The 26,271-nt window shown below is 36.2% G+C and overlaps 1 protein-coding gene across 4 annotated transcripts in view; it reads left to right on the top strand.

The window, feature by feature from the left end:
- The window catches only part of CDC27 (cell division cycle 27), a 98,785-nt gene that overhangs the window by 52,291 nt on the left and 20,223 nt on the right, over positions 1–26,271 (top strand). For 2 of the 4 annotated variants that reach the window (XM_036754870.1, XM_036754868.1), the window contains exons 5-16: positions 1,509–1,606; positions 2,662–2,816; positions 3,196–3,407; positions 4,364–4,478; positions 10,261–10,376; positions 13,898–13,997; positions 14,962–15,169; positions 15,646–15,818; positions 19,189–19,341; positions 20,080–20,288; positions 21,674–21,791; positions 23,728–23,856. In XM_036754870.1, coding sequence (XP_036610765.1) covers positions 1,509–1,606; positions 2,662–2,816; positions 3,196–3,407; positions 4,364–4,478; positions 10,261–10,376; positions 13,898–13,997; positions 14,962–15,169; positions 15,646–15,818; positions 19,189–19,341; positions 20,080–20,288; positions 21,674–21,791; positions 23,728–23,856 — 1,786 coding nt within the window. The remainder of the gene's footprint in view (positions 1–1,508; positions 1,607–2,661; positions 2,817–3,195; positions 3,408–4,363; positions 4,479–10,260; positions 10,377–13,897; positions 13,998–14,961; positions 15,170–15,645; positions 15,819–19,188; positions 19,342–20,079; positions 20,289–21,673; positions 21,792–23,727; positions 23,857–26,271) is intronic. The other 2 variants (XM_036754869.1, XM_036754871.1) reach the window with 1 other exon arrangement.

The raw sequence follows: 26,271 nt of genomic DNA, 5'->3' as shown, positions 1-26,271 counted from the left end.
AGATTTAAATAACCTTTGCTATATTGCTTTGAGAAGCTTTAAAAAAAATCTAGGTGGATTACGTCCTTTTTTGTCTGTGTGTTTTATGAACTGATATTAGGATGACTTATAAAACATGGATTTCCCTCGCACAGAAAAATTTACTTTTACCACAATTGTTATACATTTTTTATTCATTTTATCTTGCATCTTATTATAGATTCCATTATCTACCAGGTTCGGAAAAGAGGATTTTCAGGCTATATAGAATTCTTCTTGCAGGAGATGTTATATTGACAATTAATTAAATTATTAATCCAATTAAATAAACATTTATAAAGTGCTTAACAAAAATAACCTCCACACCAAGCATTTACTTTGTGCTTGGCATCATCCTTTGACACAGTGGCCATTTATGATGTTATACATTTTAGCTACTAGCGTTACAGTTTTTCCTTTGAAACTTTTTGATTGGATGCCATCTGATGTTTCACAAAACCTTGGAGTTTTGCAAGAATCACTCTCGTGTTAGTTTTCTTTGATATCTCTTCTCTCCTTCTAAAATATGACTAATCTTAGCTTTCTTCTGTAGAAGTAAACTTTTTAATGACTTTGACACCTACATCATTTTAAGTCCCTATCTTGACAGTAATAATAACTAATGTTTGTATGGCCTATAAGGTTTGTAAAATATAAGTTATCTCACAAATCAATGTGTCCTAGATCAGGAGTGGGGAATCCATGGCCTTGAGGCTACATATGGCCTTCTAGGTCCTTGAGTGTGGCCTTTTGACCGAGTCCAAGTTTTACAGAACAAGTCCTTTTATTAAGGGATTTATTCTGTGAAGTTTAGATTCAATCACATGGGCCACACTTGAGGACTTTAAGAACCAAATGTGACCTCAAGGCCACAGGTTCCCTACTTCTGTCCTAGATCTTCTGTAATATAGGCCTCTTAACAACTACTTTAAAGTTACTTAAGTAAGTACAGCAGAATTTCTTGCCCCCTTTCGCTAAGCAAAAAACTTTCATGAGAGTTATCTTCGATTGTGATAAAAGAGCTTTTATAGTCACCGTAAAGTGAGGCAGTACATGTATTCCTTTCAAATATGCTGTGATTAAGGCACTTTAAGGATAGTCGCTTGTCTTTCCCAGAAGTTTAAAAATAAGGTTTGGTTGGGTACCTTCATGAATTATTTCCCTTCAGGACTTGAATTTGTTAGATGTCTGATAGGAAAGAAAAGCTAGCATTTTGTCTATCAGGGAGGTGGTGGATAGCTCATTTAATTTTATTCAAGTTTCTCCTAATTTAGGTGTATGTGTGCTTCCACCTGACAGCTGGTTTGAACTGACCTATTGGAGTCATAGTTGAAGGGTGATAAGTAGGGGGAATTGACACTTCAGGGAAGCATTGAGGAAGAGGACCCTTTGTGCTTACATAAGGTGTATCTTTTTCTATTCCGTAATTATCTTTATTCTAAATGTTGTGGGTTCTCTTTCTTGTTTAAACTATTTGTTTTTCTCTACAGCAAGACAGATCGGCTTGCCAAAGGATCAGAATGTTACCAAAAGAGCCTTAGTTTAAATCCTTTCCTCTGGTCCCCTTTTGAATCATTATGTGAAATAGGTAGGTTTGTAGAGGTGGGTTTTTTGTTTTTCCCCTGTGCTTTTTCTTTTTCTTAAGAGGAAAAATATTTATCTACAGGAAAAGTTTTTCTTTCCAAAGTCCTGCTAAGACAAGATTGAAAGCATGATCATCAGTTGGGGTTAAATGCTTGTTGAGACTTGATTTAGGGATTTACCCCTGCTTATATTCCTTAGCATCTATGACTTTTCAATGGTGAATTTGTTAGAAATATTAAATTGTTAATCTTTACTATTTAGAAGTTTTTAATGTTAACTATACTATTTCTAGCACTGGGTGGGTATTGGGAATACAGCACTGGTAAGGTGTATACTTATTAACTCTTCACAAAAGATATTCACAGAATGTCAAAGACTGAAACCATTATGTGGATAAAGCACAAATTTGTGCTTTAAGCGGGGAGGAGAGGTACCTAAATATTTTCAGATGGCTGGAAAACGAGTGGCAAGCACATACTGCAGCTCAGTGGTGTCAAACTCAAATAGAAACAGGGGCCACTAGGCCATATATAACATGACCTGTGAGCCTCATATTGGCTTAGAAAATCGCATTAATAGTATCTATGTTTTATTATATTCTTTATTTTTGTTAAATATTTCCCAATTACATTTTAATCCAGTTTGGGCCACATTTGAGAGTGTGGGCTGCTTCTAGCCATGTGTTTGACATGTGCTCTAGATAGACTTTTATTTTAACACCATAACCTCTCTCCATGGGATTTTAGGAATGATTAAATTGTTTGCTGTGAACTAGGTAACCATTATCCTTCTTGTGTATAGCTTATTCTCTCTGAAAAACAACAAAGGAAAAAATAGACTCATGGTAGTCTGGTTTCAGCTTTATTTTAGACAAATCTGAACAATTGAAAGATGGGGGAGGGGTTAGATTAAGATGGAAAATTACAAAATCATTTGCAATGGTCAGTGAATTTTGAACTTGTGTACTTATTAGGTATTAATTCAAGTTATTTGTGTTTAAGTTAGAAAAGATTTTAACCTTTATAACCTTGCTGTGGGGGCGGTCTTTTGTCTTCACAGGTGAAAAGCCAGATCCTGACCAAACATTTAAATTAACATCGTTACAGAACTTTAGCAGCTGTCTGCCCAACACTTGCACAACCCTAGTATCTAATCACAATTTATATCACAGACAGCCTGAGACAGTTCTGATGGAAACACCCCAAGATACAATTGTAAGTCTTTTGAACACTGCTACTTTCAAATTTTAATGTTATACAAATTAGAATCATTGATAGAAATTAATGTGTTTTAGTTGACGTGGTGATGGGAGAGACAGCCTGTTATTGTGTGCAGAGTGCTAGACCAAGAGTCAGGAAGACCTGGCTTCAAGTTTCACCTCCAGTACTTGCTGTCTGGATGATCCTGGGCAAGTCACGGAACCTCTCTCAGCCTTGGTTTTCTCATATGTAAAATAAAAATGATATTTCCAGAATTTCACAAGTTTATTGTCAAATGAAATAATATACATAAAATGCTTTGCAAAATTGTTTGCAAAACACGTAAAACACCACATGTGTCTGTTGTTATTATTGTAGAAATTTTCTGTTTCAGGAATTAAACAGACTGAATTTAGAATCCTCCAATTCAAAGTACTCCTTGAACACAGATTCCTCAGTGTCTTATATTGATTCGGCTGTAATTTCACCAGACACTGTCCCCCTTGGAACAGGAACTACCATACTGTCTAAACAGGCTCAAAATAAACCAAAAACTGGGCGGAGTTTATTAGGAGGACCAGCTGCTCTCAGCCCTTTAACTCCAAGGTAAGGTAAACAGTGCTTACTTTGTGCTGTACTACAGCAGTTAACTTGAGGGCTACTAAAAATTGAAGCAAATGTTGAATCAACTACTGGTACTTGTTCTATTTTCAGAAAATGAAGTAATTTAAGTACAGTAAGTGTAGTTTTTCTAATTGGATTATTAAATGTTAGATAAAATACTTACTGGTATGCTTTAGACATTGCATTCAGATATATTGTTTCTCTAGTATATGTCTATATATATGTGTGTATGTGTATGTATGTGTATATATATATATATATATATATGTATATATATATTTAGTGTATAGTGATGAACCTTTTGAAATGCTGCACCTTTTAAATGGCTAAATAGGGGAAATAAAATCGTGATTCTCAAATTATAATTTGCCAAAATATGCTGGAGAAAGTGCAAAGGAGTTTGAAGATCCATTGCAACCCATGGGGCTGGGCTGTTTGTGTGTTTTTATAATAGTAATTTGTGATACAGCATTGAATGGCAAGTCACCATTGCCTTCTCCCCAGAGGATCCAAGAGTATGTTAGTACAAGGTTACATATGGAAGGGACCTCCACATACTTGGTTGGCTTCAGTTGCCACAGGAGCTCTCCTGATTAGATTTTTCATTTTTGACTGTCTCTTTTAACTATAGACTGAAGTTCAGTTAATCTCATGGCTTGAAAATTGTTTCCATCAATGGAGTGTCTTTTATGAAAGCAACTTTCTAAATCTCTTTAAACATCACTTCTGACAGCAATTGTTATACAATTTAATTTTCATGCTATATTTTAGTCTTGGGTAGAATTCAATTCACAATCATCAATTATTGCCAAACTGCCCTTCAAATCCTCCAACTAATTGACCGTTCACTTGCTTTTTCACCTTCTGATTTAAGTATACTGCTATATTATGTTGTGACTTGATGACTTTTTGACATCTTGATTTCAACCTCTTCTCAGTTTTGGGATACTGCCACTAGAAACTCCAAGTCCTGGAGATGGATCATATCTACAAAACTACACTAATTCGTCTTCTGTAATTGATGTGCCATCCACAGGAGCCCCCTCAAAGAAGGTACCTTGCCTTTGAAATGCTGTTTTGATCTTGTTTAAAAAGAATTAGTTGTAAATTCTAGTTTACAAATTCTGGTTTACAAAATTAGTATTTCAGAGAGAGTCTTAAGCAATGTGAAAATTGACTTTCTAATTTTTCCATTGTGGCAAAGGGAGTATGTCAGGGCACATGATGATGGCATTCCTTTAAGGGTTGTACAGTTAAAAAGGGTCTGAAGCCTGCCTTGAGTGAGGTATTGGTGACCTGGGATCTTGAAATCAGGATTTCCCCTTATAAATTTGATTATAGATTTGATTTGAATAAATTGTTAGGGTCTGAAACAAAAATCCCACAGTCACACACAGTTCATTAATTTTAATTCATTAATTGATATATCCACATTTTTTTCCTACTTATTTATAAGATCCGTGATACTTTTAATATAATTCTTAGCAAAATTAGTATTTTTTAGATAACTTTGTATACAGGGGCAAAATATTCTCTAAGAGTTTGGCTTGCTGTTCATATTTTTGTCAGTTTTATAGCAATAATACAATTCCTCTGTAACCTAAAAAATTTACTGCAAATGTTAAATTCCACATTTTAAATTTTTATTAAAACTTAATAAAATTTTAGGTGTTAAAGTCAATTTCTAATTTTTATGTATTTGTAATTTAGATATAATTATGTTTAATTTTATTTAGCCTTTGTCTTTTTAAATTAATAGTTTTAGGTGGAAGAGTTTGTTTTTTTTCCCTACTTCAGGCATCTTAGAGCCAGAATGAATGTATTGCTTGGATGTCCCATTCTTTCTTCAGGAAAGAAATAATTTTAAATACTTCTCATAATAAAGAATCTGAAGGAAATCCTACAAAACTCACATAACTAGTGAGACTAGTGAGTGGTCACATTAAGTACACACTTTGGACACTTTTAGTTACATAACTCATATTCAGCAAGGCTATATATAAAAATTTGTTACCTTATCAAACCCAATAATCAGGCAAACAGATAAAGGAAGTAAATCGACTCTTAATACAATTTAGTGAAAAGAGAATTGGCCTAGGAGTTAGAAAAACTGTGTGACCTTAGCTAATCAACTGACCCACACACTTATAGTAAGCACAAGTTTTATGCCAGGCATAGTGCTAAGTGCTGGAGACACAAGAAGCAAAAACAGTCTCTGTCCTAAGGAGTTTGCATTCTAATGGGGGTTGGGGTGAAGGGTTGTGTGTGTGTGTGTGTGTGTGTGTGTGAACATGTACATATAAATAGGTACATACAAGGTGCTTAAAAAGTAAAAGCAAAGTAACCTTAGTGGGCAAGATAGCAGTTTGGGGAGTCAGGGAAGGCCTCATGTAAAATACGGCTTTTGAGCTGAGTCCTAAAGGAAACCAGAGATGTTAAGAGACACAGATAAGGGGAGAGCAATCCACATATGGGGAAGAGTCAGTACAAAGGCACAAAGATGGGAAATGAAGTGTCCTGTGTAAGGAACAAGAGGGAGGCCAGTATGACTGGACCATAGGAGTATGTGGAAGAGAGTTATGTGGTCCTAGAATTAGGTATTATGGAACTACTGGAGTTTATTGAGTGGGGCAGTCAGGGAAGAGAGGAGTAGGTACACTTTAGGAAAAATCATTTTGGCAGCTATGTGAAGGGATAGATTGGAGAGAGAAGAGACCTGAGTCAGGAGACCAGTTAGAAGACTAATGTAATAGTCTAGGCGAGGAGTGAGGAGGGCTAGGTAATGGCTATGTGAGTCGAGAGAGAAGGTACATATATGAGAGATGTTGTAGAGATAGAAATGGCAAGATTTGCAGTTAATTTGATATTGTGTGGGGTGAGTGAAAGTGATTAGTCCAGGCCGACAATGTGGTTGCAAACCTGAATAACCAGAAGAATGGTGCTGCCCTAAAAAATTATATAGAAATTTGAAAGAAGGGTGGGTTTGGGGAGGAAAAGTAAGTTCTCTTTTGGACCTGTTGACTTTGGGATACCAATGGAGCAGCCAGTTCAAAATAGAAACAGGATAAATACGTGTTGGTTGATTTAAACTCTCTGGGCCTTAGTTTTTCTCATCTGTAAAATGAGGAGTTTGAATTCTAAAAGCCTTTTGAACTCTAAAATGATAAGATCTATAGTCTAAAGCATGAGTACTTTAGTCTCAATATGAATACTGAAACTTCTGAAGTTACTAAGCAAAGGTCATCAGAGCCATTCATATGATGTCAAGGGCCATTTTCTAGGCTAAATTAAAAAAATGCATTCTCAATCTAAGAATATATACTTATGCATGAATGTTTTTCCCTTTCAAAGAAAATTTGAAATATATAAATGGATTAGCTCAGAATTACTTTGCTCATTGATTAAAACCAATTTCTAAGTCCCCTAGTTTATAAATGGCCTGTGTTCTAGAAGTTCCTTATTTAAGTTGTTTAAAATTTGCTATGCATTTTCCCAAACCAAACTATATTTTACTTGGTGATTACTTTCCCTGGCTTTAGTCCCTCCAAAGCCTGTTTAACCCATAACAAAGCTCAGTTGTAGTAATAACAATTTGAATTTGAAGTCTTAAAGGCAAGAAGGTCATGCCCAGCAGGGAAAGATAATAAAATGTCATTCCGTCTCCCTTCTAAGCAAGTGGATAGTCCTAGACAAAAAAATATTAATTGGTTAGATTTAGCATTGGTATCTTCTCACTTCCTTTTCTCTACCCATCTCTCCTAGGTACCCAGTGTTCTCATGTTGCTTTTAGTTGCCCACTTTGTGAGTCTACCCCCCCCACCCCCACCCCATGTCTCAACTTACCATTTCTTTAACTTTCCAAATCAAAATAACCTTCCCAGTATACCACACTCTTATTTGTTGTCTCCCTCCACAGAATGTAAGCTCCTCGGGAGCAGGGTTTGTCTTCTCTTTTGTTTTTGTACCTACAACATTTAGGACAGTACTTAGCATGTTGTTGGACCTTATCTTTATCCAAGAATCTTTCCCTTTCACCCAGTCTCCAATTAGAGGAAAGCTTCTCAAATATTTCTTATTAAATTGCAAATGGCTGTCTTTTTTTCTTTTCTGTAGCTATTTGTATTTTTAGCCCAAATGAATTCTAATCTTTAAACCCAAATGAATCTCTAATTCAGTCAGTGTGAAAATTTCAGTCAGTATTAGCCTAATTTTAAATGATGGGTGTGAAGGGTTCGTGCATCCTTCACCATCCAGGTAAGCTGTCCCTGCCTAAATTTTTACTCCTGAGCTTAGTTCCTCAGAACTGATCCTATTTTTCACTTTTTCTTCACTCCTTCATTTATGAACTCACAGATTTTCAAAAAGCTCCGAGGAGCTCGCATGACTGTGGTAGGGCGTCTAGTATTAGGGAGTCTTCTAGATAGCGATGACAACTCTTTAGCAATGTGGAAGAACTGCCTGTAATTGTATTGTTATTGTATTTGAATGGCTATGCTAATTTGTACTACTCATAAAGTTGTGCTGTTTCAGGAACTATGAGAATATAAGTGAAATAAAGTGTAGTCTCTTCCCACGGAAGTTAGATTATAATAATTTAGGAAATATCATTAGCTTCCATGGAGACGTAGGCCTTGATTTGATCAGTTCTTGAAGGATTGCTAAGATTTGAAAAGACAGAAGGTAGGAAAAGGGATGAATGTATGTTTAAGTATGATAATATGGTCAGGTCAAGGTGAAGCTATTGTAAATTAATATTTTTAAGTTAGTTAATACTATTCTAGTTAACATAATTAATGTCTAATTTTTGTGGACCTGTATGAATTCGAATATCTGATTAAAAGTAACTAATTATACTTAGTTTTGGTGTTTTTAAACTAATAGATATTTTAGGTAAATAGCCTTTTCCATGCCTTGAATAGTTATTATTAGATAGTGGTGGGACAGGTTTGAGTAAGCAGGGTAACACCAGATCATGGATAGCCTTAAAAGCCAAGTAGAAGAATAGACAGAGGAAGCAGAGGGTGTAAGTATGTGGGTTTTGGATTTTTTTTTTTTTTAGCGTAGCAGGAAAGTGATGAAATTAATGTTTTAGGGAGGAGTAATAGCAGTGATATAGAGGGAAGAGAGATCAGTGTTTTAGAAGCTAGCAAAGAGCTTGTTGGAGTAATCTAAGTATGAAGTGAGGTAGCACATCATGGGAAATTTCAGAAAAAGAAGTAACAGATTCGTCACAAAAGATAAGTATCCTGGCAAACCACGGGGTGGCAGCAGATCAAAAGAACTGGGTTAAAATTGGGGTTTGGGAAGTTAAATATATAGGGAATGCAGGGGTCAAGAAAACAATAGGTCAAAGGCCAGATAAATAGAAATCAAGGGAATACAGATAATTGAAGGGTCAAGCAAGGTGGGAAGTCCAGAATCAATACAGAAAGTCATCAAATAGGAAATCTGTAAGAGTTGAAAGAGGAAGAGAAATATATAATACTGACAGCAGCCTAAAGACCACAGACATTAAGGAAGCAAAGGGGAAAAGCAAACAGGTGAACAGGCACATACAGCATAAGCACCTTGGCTGCTGTTATTTTTCTTCTAGGTGAGTTGATTCTGAGGAAGCCAGAGTAGAGGCACTCAGGTGAAAACAGCTAAAAATAGCCAACCTAATAGTGAGTGTGGGGCCACTTCTGATAGATGAAAGAAAGTCAACTTTGACTCCAGGGTTTGAGCACAAATGATGATGAACTTGATACTGAATATGGTGAGCTTGTGGTGATGAGGCATCCTTTCTGTAACAGGAGGCTGGAAGTAAGGGAAAGTTGTCAAGCCTAATGGTAACCATTTGGAATTATCAGCAAATATAGGGGAAGCCATGAAAACAAATTAGTTCTCTTAAGAAGAAGAGTAATCATAGGGCTAAAGAATAGGTAGTGTCCTCAGGGAGAAGAAATAGAAGAATAAAGATAATGTCCTTATTATTAAAGTCAAGAGTGGAAAAGTCTTTCCGGAAGCCTATGGTGGAGGGTCTAGAGGCAGAGGGGTGGAGTCAGCAGTGTCAAATATTGACCTAGACAGGTCAAACAGAATCAAAACATATAAAAGACAATTGGATTTAACCAGAAGGTGATCTTAAGAACCTGTTAGGTAATGAGGACCAATCAATATGAAATTATGGAAGGTTGGGCTAAGGAATGGGAAATGGACTGGGAAAGGTGGGGAGAAGGGAAAGGGTATGGAAGCAGCAAATATAATGCGTTAGTTTAAGAAATTTAGCAGTGAAAGGAAGTCTAGAAATAGAGTATATATAGAGGGAACAGCAAGGTCAAGTGAAGGTTTTTTCCAATCTAGGAGAGTCAGTGGAAGGAGAGAGATTGGAGATGCTGGAGAGCAATGGATAAGTTCAGGAGCAACGCTGCTCAGATATTGGGAAGTGTTGGGATAGAGATCCCTCCTTCAGAAATTTCTGTAGTATTTATTTGGCCCTTAGGGGATTCTTCCTTGTATTATTCCTTATCTTTTTATGTATATAGCCCCCTGGTCCAGATTGTAAGGCCCCTGAGGGCAGGGATTGAGTCAGTTGGCTCTGGTATCCCTAATTTTGGAACGAGTTTGACATTAGAAGTGGTATACAAATGCAAATAAGTTGAGAGGAGGGTGAAGATAATATCTATGTCTGAGCTTAGGTGAAATAGAAATAATGATTTAATGCTCTAAGCTACAGCAGTGGTCATATATACTATGAGACCTTTGTACATGTATCTGGAAAAGTATATGACTAAGTTTGTGATTCACAGTACGATTATTGCCACAATCGCAAACATAAAAATTTTGTGTTATGCAGTCTGTTGGCAGAATCAGCCAAGCTGGAACAAAGTCTGTCTTCTCACAGAGTGGAAATAGTCGAGAGGTAACTCCAATCCTTGTTGCACAAACACAAAGTTCTGGCCCACAGACAAGGTATTTATTGGTATTTTTCTCCTACATTTGTATAGTTTTCTTTGCAGTTCTCACCCTGAGGCACCATGTATTTTCATAGTTTCTTGATCTAGGGAAGGTTTTAACTTTTCCAGTGTTTAAGAATCTTCACATAACTTTTTAAAACATAAAGTTGCCCAGATTTGAGTTTTTATGCATCTTTATATAATTTAAATTGAATCTGAAGCAAAACTATACTGTTCTTGCTTCAGCAAAATGGTTATGCTTGCATAACTGGTGTATTTTAAACCTTTTTTTTTCTTCAAATGCCTATTGCAATTAAAAATAAAAGGCTACCAGCTAATTAAAACATCTTTAGGCAAAACTAATCATTGCATAAGTTTATATCCAAAGTAAACATTTCAGATTGCCCAGATAAAACATCTTCTGCTTGTTTATACACGTGTTATACTTAAAGGGTCCATTTTTGGCAGTTTCTACTCTTCCTTGTGTTTGATTTCTGAAAACTATGCCAGTATGTAGGTCCTTGGAATAAGTTTCCAGTTTTCTTTAAAAAAAACTTATGTATGAATGGAGGTTATATTCCTGATTCGGCAGCAAATAGATCATAGATGTGAATAATAGTATGTCATGACAAAGATACAACAATAGTTGAACAGCACACCTACTACTTCAAATAGTAAACTTATATTGTCATAAAATAGACATAAATGTAATAAAAGTAGTAATACCTAATATTTATACTGTACATTAAAGTTTATAAGGTTTATCTCATTCAATCCTTGTAACTCCTCTGTGAGGTAGGCAGTACACAAGATTCTATTATACCCATTTTACAGATGAGGAAACTGAGGCTCAAATAAGTTAATAACTTACCTATAAGTCACAAGCCTCTTCTAACTCCGTACCTTGATTATAAGGAATGTACGGAAATACAATTATAGTTTATGAAAAATTCAACCTAAAACTATTATGATGGTTATATTAAATGTTAATCAAAGACTTAATTAACAATAACCCTGTCTTCTTTCTTAGAATTGGGGGGGAAAATTGCTCAAGGCAATTTGAGGTGCTTACTTTTTCCTCCAACCATAAATTGTCCTGTAGCAATGTTCAGGATTTTCCTCAAAGTATTTTATTCCTTCTGCTTGAGAATCTATTGACAACTGTAAGAGCATTTCAGACTTCATTAGAAAGCCATAAAAACAGGGCATTAACAAAGAAAGCAGAAATTTTGACACACATCTCCCAAAATCAATTGATAAAGCTAGATTTGGGCAGCATCCTGATTTTTCTTGTGCCTCCGCAGTGATGGAATAAAAACATTTAGAATTGGTATATACATTCAAGAGAGCAAATTTTGAGAAGTTCAGGGAAAGATGAATTACCTTTGTTGTTGTTTAGGATGGTGTTCCTCTTATGAGGTTACCTTGGCTAAGAGTTTTGGTGTTAATTCAAACTTGACTTTGATTTCAAAAATGTCACCATTTAGCGGTGTTCACAGGACTTTAGTTATGCAGACTCCCATTTACACAGTCTTTTCATACGTATGCACTTGATATAGCATTTCCAGTGTTTCAGCTCACCCATTCCATACATTCACATTTATAGGCTAAATACCTGGCATTTTGCTGATTTTTTTTTTCCTGTGGAATCCAGGGACTTTATAATCACCAATATCTTGGGCAAAACCAAGAAGACATTTTTCTTTGGCACTTTCCATGTTTTAGCCCAATCCTCCAATCCCCACACCTAGAACAGTGTTCTGTGGTTCAGAGTTCCCCATTTGTGTATCCTTTTCCACAAATAGCCTCTTCATGACCTGCCTTCCTAGATTGTTTCCTTTTCAAAAAAAATTTCTTTCCTCTTACCCCTTCCCTAAAATTACCTAGTCTCCCCAAATTTTCCTCTAGCCATCAGATGCTTTTAGAAAGATTTTTTTCTGATTGGAGGTCTGATTTAAAACATTATCATTTATTATTGAGGGTGACTGACCAATAGGTTTAACTTTGTCAAGGGATATCTGCATTTTAAAGGGAAGTTTGTCAACCCAAACAAATAGCTAACCAGACGATGGCATAGGGAAAATATTTTTGAACAGAGATACTTTTCTGCTGCCCATAATCTTTTCTAGGCTTCTGCTACTTTCTCTTGATTCCCAAGGACCAGATCATGGGGTAGGGAGAAAGATGATCTCTTTCCTATTGTTCCTGTTTTTCCAAAAGGGTAGAGTTAACGTTTCCACCTTTCCTTCTCCATTTTCCCCCACCTGTCTGATATTGGTGCCCCTGGGCACTTACAGTGTTCTTTTTGTGAGAGATTTGTAGCCACAACCAATTTCCTCCAGAAGCTTAACGTCATCATGTTGTCCATAGTGCCTGACCACCATCTTCCAATGGGCCTGAAATGAAAATTCACTCCTTACCCCCTCAATTCCCCCTTCCAAAGCCCTTTTTTTCTTCGTGTTGCCACCTCTTCTGTGAATCCTTCCCTTATACTTTTAGTTAGAAGTGATTCCTCATTTCCTCTCATATCACTCTTACCTTTCCTATGTACTTCTCTAACATAGACATTTAGTGTGTATTTTTGTATGTGTCTTGTCCTTCCTTTCTCTTCCCACCCCAGCCCTCCATCCCCACCACACATGTACACACAATATACTAGATTGTAAGCTCTTTGGAGAGCAGGAATTGTGTCCTTTTTCATCTTTGTGTCCCTAGCACGTAGCATAGAGCCTCATAAGGAAGGGTACTCAAGGCATAAATGTTTGCTGTATTCAATGTTGTTTTTTCACAAAGGCATTGATTCCCTGTGTAATTTGGAGTTTGATATACAGGGAAAATATGCCAGACTGACTAATCATAATATTAATTTACATTTGTCTAGCACTTGGTAGTTTTCAAAGCTCTTTCATACATATCATTTCATTTGACCCTCACAGCAACTCTGTGAGGCATCTCCATTTTACAGATGAGGAAACTGAGGCTCAGAGTAGTTAAGTGACTTACCCTAAGTTTAGCTGGATTGTGAGTTTGGCATGGTCTTCTGAGTACTAGTCTAGTGGGCTATAAAAGTGCTCTTTTCTCAAGCACAAAAATCCTTGTGGTGATGCTTTTGTGTGGATTGAAGAATTATTTTGGGGAGGTGATATATATGTTTAACATTCATGTTTTTGTTAGCAACAAGTTCAGAATGTGTTCTTGGTCCAGCTGTTTTCCTACTGCCTTAGACTTACTATACTGAAGATGGATATAAAGATAAAATGGGTTACGAATGAGTTTGTTGCCCTAGAGTTTTAGTGCATATAGTGAGGTTTAGATTAGCAATTTCAAATAAAAGGTTGCTGTGCCTCAGCAGTGTTACTGTAATACATGAAATTTAAATGTATTTTCATAGAAGTAGGAGAAAAAGTCAAAGTCATCACCTCTTGAGTTCACATCTGATTTTTTTTATCTCTTGAGTTGAAACAGTAATTAGCATTTTTAACTTTTAAGATGTATTTTTTAAGTGTATCATTTGTTTAATAATCTTTTTTTTAATAGTACAACACCTCAGGTATTGAGCCCCACTATTGCTGCTCCACCCAATGCACTGCCTCGAAGAAGCTCACGACTTTTTACTAGTGACAGCTCTACAACTAAGGTAACTGATTTAATACTTACTACACTGCAAAATTTTTGTTCATTGAGTCCTCCATCTCTAGTATGTAGTTACTTCTTCAAGCAACCATTTTGGAAGTTAAAATCATTCTAGGTATTCAGAACTATCTCTCATTTTTCTTTGGGTTTTTGGGTTATTGTTGATTTTGTTTTGGTTTTTGTTTGTTTTTGAGACTAGGTTTCCCTATCTTGCCCAGACTGGAATTGAAGCTGCCACTCACAGGCCTGATGCCAATACCGATATGGAAGCTTTTACCTGCTCTGTGTTTCTAACCTGAGCCAGTTTGTCCCTCCTTGAACATCCAGATGATTCCCCACTCTTGGGGGATGGCCATATAGTGCCAGACTTCATGTGGGTATCTTGTTGGCTTTGGCACAACTATAGCTCAGCTCCCAAACTCAAGAGTTCCGCCATCCTCTCCCAGGACCACCAGTATACACTGCTATGCCTGGTCTTAAAAACCTTGGACAAGCCTTGTGGGTCCCTTATAAGTCATCCTATGACACCTGGAAGGAAACATTGTATGGTTCTTAATGAAGGTCCCTTAATATTGGCAGTGAGTTCATTTGCCTTCAAGTCCCCATGTAATGTTACATGTGCTTTTTTTCTTCTTTTGATAAATTCAAGCATATGATGTACTTGCCACCAGCAACTGTACTTCTGTTGACTGATTGTAATGATTAGTCAGTCTGCCTGTTGTTGCATTCAAAATTAGTGGCTAAAGAATATATTCCTTATGAAAAAGCTTATTTCCTGAGCAGAAATTTATGTGAAAATCCATGTATCACAAAAAATGGTGACAGCCCTAGGAAGAAGCTGGTAGCTAGTGCCATCTAACTCATGGAAGACGATATATAGTTTGTTCAGACATGCACATCTGTTTATATTCCAGTTATCTGGGATATATACAGGGTGTCCCAAAAGTCATTTTTCCCTCTTTTTGCAGGAGAATAGTAAAAAGTTAAAAATGAAGTTTCCACCTAAAATTCCAAACAGGAAAACAAAAAGCAAGACTAATAAAGGAGGAATAACTCAGCCAAACATAAATGATAGCCTGGAAATTACAAAATTGGACTCTTCTATCATTTCAGAAGGAAAAATATCCACAGTAACACCACAGATCCAAGCTTTCACTATTCAGAAAGCAGCAGCAGGTCTGTTTTCAGTCTTTTATAATGTCTTTATATTTGCTTCAAATAGATTCACTCGTCACTTTAAATTATTTACACTACTTTCATTCAAATGACCTAATGTCTTCCATAATTACCCTTTCCTTAGAAGTTGTTCAGTCATTCAGTTGTGTCCAACTCTTTGTGATGGACCATGGCTCACCAATACTGTCCAGGGGGTTTTCTTGGCAAAGATATTGGAATGGTTTGCCATTTCCTTCTCCAGTGGATGAAGGCAAACAGGTTAAGTGACTTGCCTAGGTTCACGCAGCTCGTATGTGTCTGAGGCTGAATTTGAACTCAGCTCTTCCTCATTCCAGACCCAGTGTTCTATCTATCTGTTGAGCCACCTGGCTACCTCTTCCTTAGAAGATAAGGAGGTTTTTCAGTACATTGTAGCTATATTCATGTACTGTTCTACTGTGCTCTTTCACTTTATTTACTGTATTGTTTTCTCCTAGAAGGTTTGATGAGCCTTCTTCGTGATATGGGGAAAGGTTACTTAGCTTTGTGTTCCTATAACTGCAAAGAAGCGATAAACATACTGAGCCACCTCCCTTCTCACCACTATAATACTGGTTGGGTACTGTGCCAGATTGGAAGAGCTTACTTTGAACTGTCAGAATATATGCAGGTGAGTATAGAAATACATATGTACACGCATGCATAAAGACACACAGAGACTTCTTTAGGCTAGTGAAAATTTCCAACATCATCCCTGGATAAGGCTGAAATATTTAGAACAGGGCTGTCCAAAGCGGCCCACCTACAAGCATAGAAATTTACATAAATGCTTTAGTAAACGAAGCCCAGCTTTTGCATCACTCTCACTAAAATGGCAAATCAAAATATATTGTCTATTGTTTCAATAAAAATCTAAGGTTGGACAGCCCTGATTTATTATACAATGTCACTGCAATAGTGTTATGATTTTTCTCATTCTTTGTAACTTAGAGGAAACTATTCTTCCTTATTTTGAAAGGTAGGTAAGTTTATCTCTTTGGAGATTGTGCAAGGCAAAGATGGAAAATTACACATTTCCAGGATAGTCTATTATAATTAATATTTATATGTACTTTAAGGTTTATAAAGCACTTTTCTTTATACTGTAGCCAGGTGAGTTAGAAAGCGTAAGTACTAATATTGTCAGACTCAGAGGAGTTAAATGACTTATGCAGTGTTGCATTGGTCTGAAATCATACCCCCTGTAACAGAGATCAAGTATGATGGATCATTAGATATCCTACTGAAATCTGGGGAACAAAGAAGATATCCAAAGTGCTTTGTGCAGGCTTGATTATTAGAGTGAATTTCTGGTATATAAAAATAAGTTTTGCACATTAGATACGTAGTATGAAAAGAAATTATCAAAATCTTTACTGCTATATTTTTATACCCCCTCACCCCCCCTTTTTTTTAATTAGTTTTGATAGGGGGAAGAAAGAGCATTATTTAATCAAAGTGAACAATACACCAAAAATATAATTTCTCTTCCTTCTTTATTATCTTTCTCTCGAAAAGATTTTATGTGGTAACAATACTAATTGATTTATTTTTAAACATAAAATATTTACAACTAATATTCAAATTGCCAAATTTGCTATATTTATTATTGGGTGTTCATGTATTTTTGTTTAGCAGTAAAGGCAATATTGCTATGTAAATATGCTTAGAGAACATAGTGTACCATAGCAAAGCATAGGCTGCAAGCTTTGAGTCTTGACCTTATACATAGGATCATAGCACTTAGAACTAGAAGAAGCCTTTAGCGAGCATTTAGGATCACCCAACTCATTTTATAAATGAGGCTATACATGTGTGTGTTGTTTAGTCCTTTTCAGTTTTGTCCCAACTCTTCATGATGCCATTTGGGTTTTCTTAGCAAAGATACTGGAGTGGTTTGCCATTTCCTTCTCCAGCTCATTTTACAGATGAGGAAATTGAGGCAAACAGGATTAAGTGGCTCTCCCAGGGTCACACCACTAAGTGTCTGAGGTCAGATTTGAACTAAGTCTTCCTGACTCCAGGCCCAGCACTCATATGTATGTGTACATGCAAACAAAAACTGTTTAATTTGGGATTTGTTTGTTTGGTTGTTTGTATTTCATATCCTTTATGAAATCTGCTCTATGCGGGTTTTATTTTTACTTCTTGCTAAGGAGCAATTGTTTCGGTTCAGTATCTGAAGCCTTTTTTTTAATCTTTCTGTCTGCTCCATAGTAACTTTTTGGTACCTAGTTTTGTCAAAATTAGTTACCTCCTTCAAAAGTTACCAAGACAACCCTTAGGTTTGTTTTGTATTTATCTTCCATCTTAAAATAAAATAGCATGTTTGAAAAGTTTTATAATTTTAACAGATTTTATTGATACCTGGCATATGAGTAGAGCCTAAATAATTTCATTTGAATGAACTGTTATTTATGGTATCACTAGTTAATCCTGTTCAAATACACAGTGCAGATTATTTCTTCAGTTGGTAGATGTTATTTCTTTATCATTTCATGTAGAATTGTCAAAATACTTCTTGTTCAAACTTGACATAAAATTGAGTGTATTTTAATTAAACATTTATGAAGTGACTACTGTTACTATGTGTGCACCATGGTGTTAGATGCTGGAGGCACAAAAATAAAAAATAATACAGACCCCTGTAACATGTATATAGGTAAGGTAATGTTTTAAGAAAACTTGAGGAGGGAGAGAACACTTTGCTAGCTCTGGGGTATCCAGGAAGGAAAGTTTGTTGGAGAACGTGGCACCTGACCTGGACTGTGATGAAAGGAGGAACTGAGTGCATTCCAGACAAGGACAATAACCTATGGGAAATAGATATAGGCAGGAGTTAGTGTGTCAAGATCAGGGGAACTAAGTTGCACAGTGGATAGAGTATTAGTCTTGGAGTCAAGAAGTCCTATGTTCAGATGCAGCCTCAGACATTTACTAGCTGTGAAATCCTGAGCAAGTCACTTAGCCTCACTGTGCCTCAGTTTCCTCATCTGTAAAATGGAGGTAATAATAGCACCTACCTCCCAAGGTTGTTGTGAGGATAAAATGAGATTTTTGCAAAACATTTTGCTATTTTGCTCTGTTGTTGTTCATTTGGGTCCGACTCTTTGTGACTCCTTTTGGATTTTCTTGGTAAAGATACTGGAGTGGTTTGCCATTTCTTTCACCAGTTTATTTTACAGATGAGGAAACTGAGGCAAACAGAGTTAAATGACTTGCCCAGGGTCACACAGCTAGGAAATGTCTGAGGCCAGATTTGAACTCAGGAAGATGAGCTTTCTGACTCCGGGCCTGGCACTCTGTCCACTGTACCACCTAGTTGCCCCTTTGCAAACCTTAAAATACTTTATAAATGCTTTTTATTTGTGTTAAAAACAAATAGTCAAATTTGACTGGAACGTGGAGTATTTGAAGGAGAGTAATGTGAAATAAGTGTAGAAAAGGACATTGTGCAGGTTACTGAATGTCACGCTAAGAAGTATTTTTTCCTTTAGGCAAAAATCTCAGGAGAATTTTTTGAGCAGGGACAAATTTTCACTTTAGGAATACTATTTTGACAGTTGAACAAAGGATGACCTAGGATGCTAGGATCCTAGGAAGGATGACTAAAGTAGAAATTTAGGGATATTTTTATGTAACTTGAAATTCTAGACTTCAGGGGAAAATGTCAGATTTCTAGGACTCATAAGAGTGGAGTGGAGTGGATGATCTTCAAACTCACCAGGCCTCCTTCTAGTCTTTCTTGTACTTTATCCAATGGATACTTATTGAATGCCTCTTTAGTGCACTGTGCTGTGCCAGGCACTCTGAAGGGGTATACAGGGGTGAGTTAAGATGTTTTTCCTTCCATTAGACCTTATCATCTAGCCTGAGAAGTAAGAAGTACATATACAAAGCTTGTACGTGACAGTGCCTTTACAGCAGTGCAGGCAGCGTGCTCTCTATGCACTGAGGTGTTCTGTTTTGTTCTTTCTGACTAGTTTCCATTCCTATTTCAGGCAGAACGAATCTTCTCAGAAGTGAGACGGATTGAAAATTACCGAGTAGAAGGCTTGGAGATCTATTCAACAACACTTTGGCATCTTCAAAAAGATGTTGCTCTTTCAGTTCTTTCAAAGGACTTAACTGACATGGATAAGAATTCACCAGAGGCATGTTGACGTTAACACTTATATGTAGAGTCAAATCTTTATGGTTCCTACAGAGATGGGGAGCAGTAGGGTGGCAGTAACCATTTCCTGTTGGTCCCACCCACATACAAACTCAAATCCTAGCTCTACTAATTCTGTGTGTGTGACTGTGGGCAAATGATTTCATCTCCCTAGGCCTCAGTCTCCTCTCTGTAAAATGGAAGGGATGGCTGCCTAAGGCTCCTTCCAGCTCTGAATCTTACAGTCATTTCTATGCACCCGTGCCAGCATCCAAATTTGCCGCAATAGTGAGTAGCACAGTGCTTTGCACATAGTGAGTACTGTTGAAGTGAATGGAAGTTGTTGAGATGAAGCCCCATAATCAGTAAATCACAAGGCAGATAACTCATTATTAATCAAGAATTGACTGGAATATTGCTGCTGTTAATGAGATGTTTCATGAAACAGAATATGTTTAGTTGAAATGTCCATTCACTCATTCATTCATGAGCCTAATTACTCCTCCTAATACTTACTAAGAACTAGGTGTTCTTTCTTCTCTTCTTTCATTTTTATATTTCAGCAGTATCCGCATAGTGACATCATGCTCTTACACTTATGCACTAGGATAAAGAATACCAGTCAGACTGACTAATTGAATTACCTCTATGGTATAAAAAGAGTTTAGGATTTTTGTGAGTTTAGGTATTTTTGTTATGTAAACACATGTCTTAGATATATTTTATTATGTTTTATTAGGCCTGGTGTGCTGCAGGAAACTGTTTCAGTTTGCAAAGGGAGCATGATATTGCTATTAAATTCTTCCAGAGAGCTATCCAAGTTGATCCAAATTATGCTTATGCCTATACACTGCTGGGGCATGAATTCGTGTTAACTGAAGAACTAGATAAAGCATTAGCCTGTTTTAGAAATGCAATCAGAGTCAATCCTAGACACTATAATGCATGGTAAGTAAATACTAAAACATCTTAATGACAATGTTGATATTTTGGAAAGTTTTCTGTTGTATTATTTCTGGAAGTTGTTTAATCTAGTAAACTGTCTATTGCTTATTGAAGGTATTACGAGTAACAACCCTTGATGGTGGTTAAATGTTTAACTAAATTTTTTTTTTATAAGAAGCACATATGAAACCAACCCTTAGCTGAGCCTAGTCATAAATTTTCATTTTAACCTTTACCCATACCAAGTGTCCTAATGAGGGCTGCTAATAACTAATAACAATTAACTAATTTGTAATTTCCATTTTCCCTTTTCATTAAAGCATTAGAATGACCAATAGTTAGAAGGTAACTGGAAAGGAGCAAGGGACCTAGGTAATTCACCAACTGGATAAATGGCAGTTCAACTATATTGAAAAATATTCTTGATGTAGTTCCAGCCAAATGTCATTTAATTTTTATTTACTTCTATAGCATCCGTGTTTTTCCTTTCTTTGATATTCCTTGGGGAAGCAATTCTTTCCAGTCTTATTTTTTACAGATATAACAAAGAATAGGTTTTGGTTTTTGTCTCCTTCCCTCAGCACTGTACTTGTCAGCCAATGACTTACTGTTTTACCTGATTGAGTTAAAGACTAAGTGACAAGGGGAAGTATTGATGTAACTCACTTAAATAAGGTTTTGTTAATAGATTATAATTTGATAATATTGAAAATACTCAGTAATATATAAAGCTTTAAATCCATTTTTTTCTGTTGGGTTTTATGGTTTAATAGGTCAGTTTTTTTTCCATTTGGCGCTTAAATACATAAGGTAGCTGATCTTAGTTGTTTTGTGTTGTTTTTTCAACATTCTCTTTTATCAGATTTTTGAGTTCGAAATTTTTTTCACCTTCCCTCTCCTCCCCCCTCCCCAAGATAGTAAGCAATTAGATACAGGCTATTCTCCATGAACAGTCATCTTAAACAAATTTTTGTGTTGTTTTTAAATACAAGTACTGTTTACCTAATAATAGTCATGTAACAATACCGCTGTGGAAGGCAAAAACATAGAGTAGATTTCCAACACATTCAACATATGTAAGGTGCTGTACAGCCGCTTCCTTGTTAAAATATTTTCTAAATACAGTTCTATTTTTTTATTTTTCATAAAATTTTAAAGATGAGTACCTAACTGCATGGACTCTTAATAAGATGTTTCTAAAAGTAGTTAGCTACCTACCTTACTCGTTAGCTTTTCACCTCACTACAAGATCACCAATGTTTTGTCACTGACTAATTCCTTTTCATTGAAGTCCCAGGGTGTGAATTTTTAGTTACTTCTTCAGCAAGATTAGCATCTAAAAATTTCTAGCAGTTGAACTGAAATAACACTTCTTTTTGTACTTGCAGGTATGGGTTGGGAATGATTTATTACAAGCAAGAAAAATTCAGCCTTGCAGAAATGCATTTCCAAAAAGCTCTTGACATCAACCCTCAGAGTTCAGTTCTACTTTGTCATATTGGAGTTGTAAGTTGCTTTCTGTTTTATTTTAGAACAGTTCAGTAAACATTAAGCACCTGCTCTGTGCCAGGCACTGTGATAAACCTTCAGGATGAAAATAAGAAAGACAGTCCCTGCCTTCAAGACAATGCAAAAGGAAGCTAGGGTGGCAGGGATGGGGTTGCGGGGAGGGGTGGGGGGAGGTTGTGTTCCATAGAGTGAAAACCAAATAGCTGCTGGGGCAAAATGGAGAGTTATCTGGAAAGTTCAGATCTGACCTCTCTTTAAAGGGAGGATTTTGGAAGGAATTTAGTGCTCCACCCTTCAGCCATCCAGTCAGAGGAAGAGGCAGCTGAGGGTGTTATATCAAAAACTGAATCAGCAGATGATTTCAGGTGATCATCATCTTATCCTGATAGGCATGAATGTTGCTTTTTAAAATTTTGTATATATTTTCTGAGTAAAAAATGCTGTTCTCTGTCCCTTCCCCCCCCACCAATGGAAATTCGTTTAAACAAATTCAACTAAGTAAACACTTTAGTGGCTACTCTGTAGAGAGCACTGTAAGTTCCAAGGGTGATACAGAAATATGCTAACTCCTCAACAAGTTATTGTAGAATAGAGAAATGGGAAATGCCAGATCATCCATTTGCAACAGAAACTTGGTGTAGCCATGTATGCTGCTTATCTCTTTTAAACACTTAGTGTTTGGGATCAGGAAAAACCTCCAAACATTTGAAGCTATCTAAAAGTCAGAGGGGCTGCTTCAAGAGGTCTTTCAGGAGAGACTGGATAGCCACTTTTTGGGTCTTTTATAGGATATGATTCCTTAGATGGCTTCCAAGGCCTCTTTCAACTCTCAGCTTTTGTAATTCTGGTCTTAACTTTCTGCATAGCACAGTTTGCCTTCCTAGGATCATTGCATAGACAGTGGCTTAATAATCAAAAGTGGTCAATATTTTCATGTTTTCTGCTTCTCATTGATTAGTGTTTTTGTTTAATTTAAGCTTCACACCAACATTCATCCCATTCTGAGACCTTTACAAGGAATATGACTGTACATGGCCAGAAACATAGGAATGAATTTTGAGAAGTATGCTCTTACCTTTAGGTCATTGATTCTATTTACCTCTTTGGGAAGATAATCTCGCTATCTGTGTCACCATGGCCAAGTCACCTAATATCTCTCAGTTTATTTTTTTTCATCTTACAAGATGGCTAATGATACTTCTAATTCATGGAATTGTGAAGAAAGCATGTTTTGTAAATGGAAAAATACTGTATAAATATGAGCCATTATTGATTTTTTAATAAATTATCTGGATGATAATGCTATACAAGTACTCATGATCGCTGAAATAAAATAATTATCTACCTTGGCGTTCCCCAAAATCATTTGGCCATGTAACATTTTGGACCAGAACCCGTAATTGCTGATAGGACTCCAAGGAATATAGTAAAGGTAACACTAGACATTTTAGAGCAAAATCAAGGAAATTGTGCTTATTTTTATTTTAGAAAAATTGTTGCACACCAGGTAACGTTTTATATATATGTAATTTCATATTCATTATTTTAGAGGAGAAAGCTATTAATTAGTATTATCACTGATCTCTCTAAAATTTGGATTTTTGGATTGTGAAGATAGAACAAGAGTATCACTTTTTTGCATAGACTATAACAGGTGCTTGCCCAGCAAGTACAAATGTAGTCTTTGATGCAAATACAGTCTCACTACTTACAAATTCTTTGAGTGGCCAGTGAATAACATCTTAACAGTCTGACTAAATAGTATGAGATGCCTCCATTTTAACTAGCGGGACGGAGGGTGGGGGGGGCCAGGGGGAGCGTGGTGTGTGTTCATTTCTTTTGTAATAGATTTGGTTCAGCACTACATTATACTGCATCTCCTTTCGGAAAATCAAACGGGCATAAAACTTGACTCTCTTAATATTTCTCATAGGTTCAGCACGCACTAAAAAAATCTGAAAAGGCTTTGGATACCTTAAACAAAGCCATCATTATTGATCCCAAGAACCCTCTATGCAAATTCCACAGAGCCTCGGTTTTATTTGCAAATGAAAAATATAAGGTAAGTTAGGCAACAGTTAGTATAAAATGTTGTATAAAAGTGTAAATGTTGACTGATTAGTTGGTGTATGGTTCTTCCCCTGGGTAGTTATTGTTTTCTAGCCTGGACTTTCTGTAATTTGAGTCTTTTTATAGTCTCAAAGTCTAAGTAAGTTAGACTTTGGCTTCTTTCTGAGCTGTAGGCCAACTCTGGTATTAAGTCTACCTATTGGCTGGTCAGTTTGTAACTGAACCTGTGATCAAGCTTAGTAGAACCTGCTGGAGTTTGTGCTCAGCTAGCATAGCCTTTGAGAGTTCTGGGTTGCTTCTTTGCTGTGAAAAGGCATGGATGAAGACTTTAATGGAGGCTAAATATCATAGCTAGGAGTTAAATATACATAAATATACAGTTTCTTATTTCTGTTCTAACTCATCTAGCTATTATGCTTCTCCTCTCCTTCCATTCCTCTTTTGATACTATCTTTGGACAATAGTAGACACTTGGCCAGTCTTGCTATATCCCTTTCTATTTAATTTTGATTATTTCTCAGAAATCTAAGTATTACTTTTCTACTTCAGACTTTCCCTTGTACTTTCCTCTTTGACATTTTTTGACACTAATCTACCATATTTTTTGGTCTCATTTCATCCTATTTGTGTTACTAATATTCATTTTATGCTTCAGTGAGGATTTCTGTTTTCTCAAGAAAAGGTCTTCTTTCTTTTGCAATTATTCCAGTAGAAGGATTTAATTTAAATTTGGTGTGCATGAGAAGCATCGTAAGAGATATGACACCAGGTACGAATATATCTCATGAATTAAATCAGCCCTTATAAATTTTTCTGGAAACTTTTGGTCAGGTGTAGTGTACAGACAGTGGTAGTGGCACTGGCTATTTAGAGGCAACAGCCTCTAGCTTGACTGAATCGCAAGCCCTTCACTCACTTATAATTTAGCTATATGTCATCAACATGTATTTTGCCTGGCCATATGCTCCACTGTCAACGTGAGGCTTGGAAAACAGATTATTCCCATAATCTGAAACTGTCAAGTGAACCAGAGATTGAGGGCCCAGGATCAACCTGATCTTTCAATTCAAAGTTGTTGATCCCTCCAATATCCTATCCAAAGTTTAGGAACTTCATTTCACCAAAATTTTAAGCTCTCTCATGAATGGCTCTGCTTTTTAACCAATAATTCTGTCATTTTACTATCCACTAGGGGGAGTAATTGCATGAGTATTTTCATTTTGTTTTTTGATGTTTTGCAAGATGGTTCTTAAGACATTTTCATTTATAGGCCAAACCTACTGGTAATACTCCTAAATTGAATATTAAACATGGAATTTTCTTAGAGCAGTAGAACCAGAATTTCACAGGAACTTAAGTGATCTTTTCTAGAAGCAATACAATATAATGGAAAAAGACCTAGATTTAGGAAACCTCTTTTTTTTTTTTTTGCCACTTACGAGCTCTGTGATTATGGTAAAATCAGATAGCCTCTCTGAACTTCAGTTTCCTCATCTGTAAAATGGAACTAATTAACTGCTGATCTCACAAATTTTTAAGAGGAAAGTACTTTGTAAAATATAAAGCACCATATATAATAATTATTGGGATGGTGCATGGTGTTGATAAACAATGATACTTCATGTGCTTAAGCAAATCCTTAATGTCTGTTGTAAATATATTTTAAGCATAACCTGATAGCTGAATATATTGGAAAACAACAGAATATTTCCCCAAACCTAGAACATTGAATCAATAATAGTAGTCCTCTTTTATCAACAGATCATTGAAGTGATGGTATCCTTATTTTATAGGTGGATATATTTGAGAGCAAATGACTTATTTCAAGTTATTTAATTGCAAAACTTGAAATATTTAAGATTTACTCCAACTAGATACCTGTATTTCTCAAAAAGTATGCTTTTATTTCAAATTGTCACACTGACAAGAACAAAATCTGAGACTGTGCCAGAGGAGATTTATGTAAAAGAAGCTGTGGCATTCCTGTTATTTAATAACTAACAATTGATGTTTTGGGCTTGCTATTGAATATTCTTCAGTGCCATATATCTTAGATGTACATTCAAGTGTGTGCTTCTAGAGTTTGAACAAATTTTTAAATCTAATGCTGCAAAAGAAGGAAAATCTTTATTATTCCTGGTGGTGTGTTGTTTAGATTAGGCCTCTTGTTGAAGAGACCTTTAAAATATGAAAGTTATCAAATGCCATATAATAATCTCAGTGGTCCTTTGTCTAATGAGGTTTGACTGCTGTTACTATCAAAAGACTTTTATCTAGCACATTCCTCTATATCTCCAAAGCCTCACATTGCAAAATCTGCTTCCTCTGTGCAGTAGAAAGGAAGCAAGACAGTTGTTGCTGAACAGCCCCGTAAATCAATGTGTTCCATCCCTTTGCACAGGCGCTC

This window comes from Trichosurus vulpecula, chromosome 4 (assembly GCF_011100635.1).
Source record: "Trichosurus vulpecula isolate mTriVul1 chromosome 4, mTriVul1.pri, whole genome shotgun sequence".
NCBI classification, from domain to species: domain Eukaryota; kingdom Metazoa; phylum Chordata; class Mammalia; order Diprotodontia; family Phalangeridae; genus Trichosurus; species Trichosurus vulpecula.
Note: the sequence above shows the minus strand (reverse complement) of the source record. Positions and strands in the feature narration are given on the sequence as shown.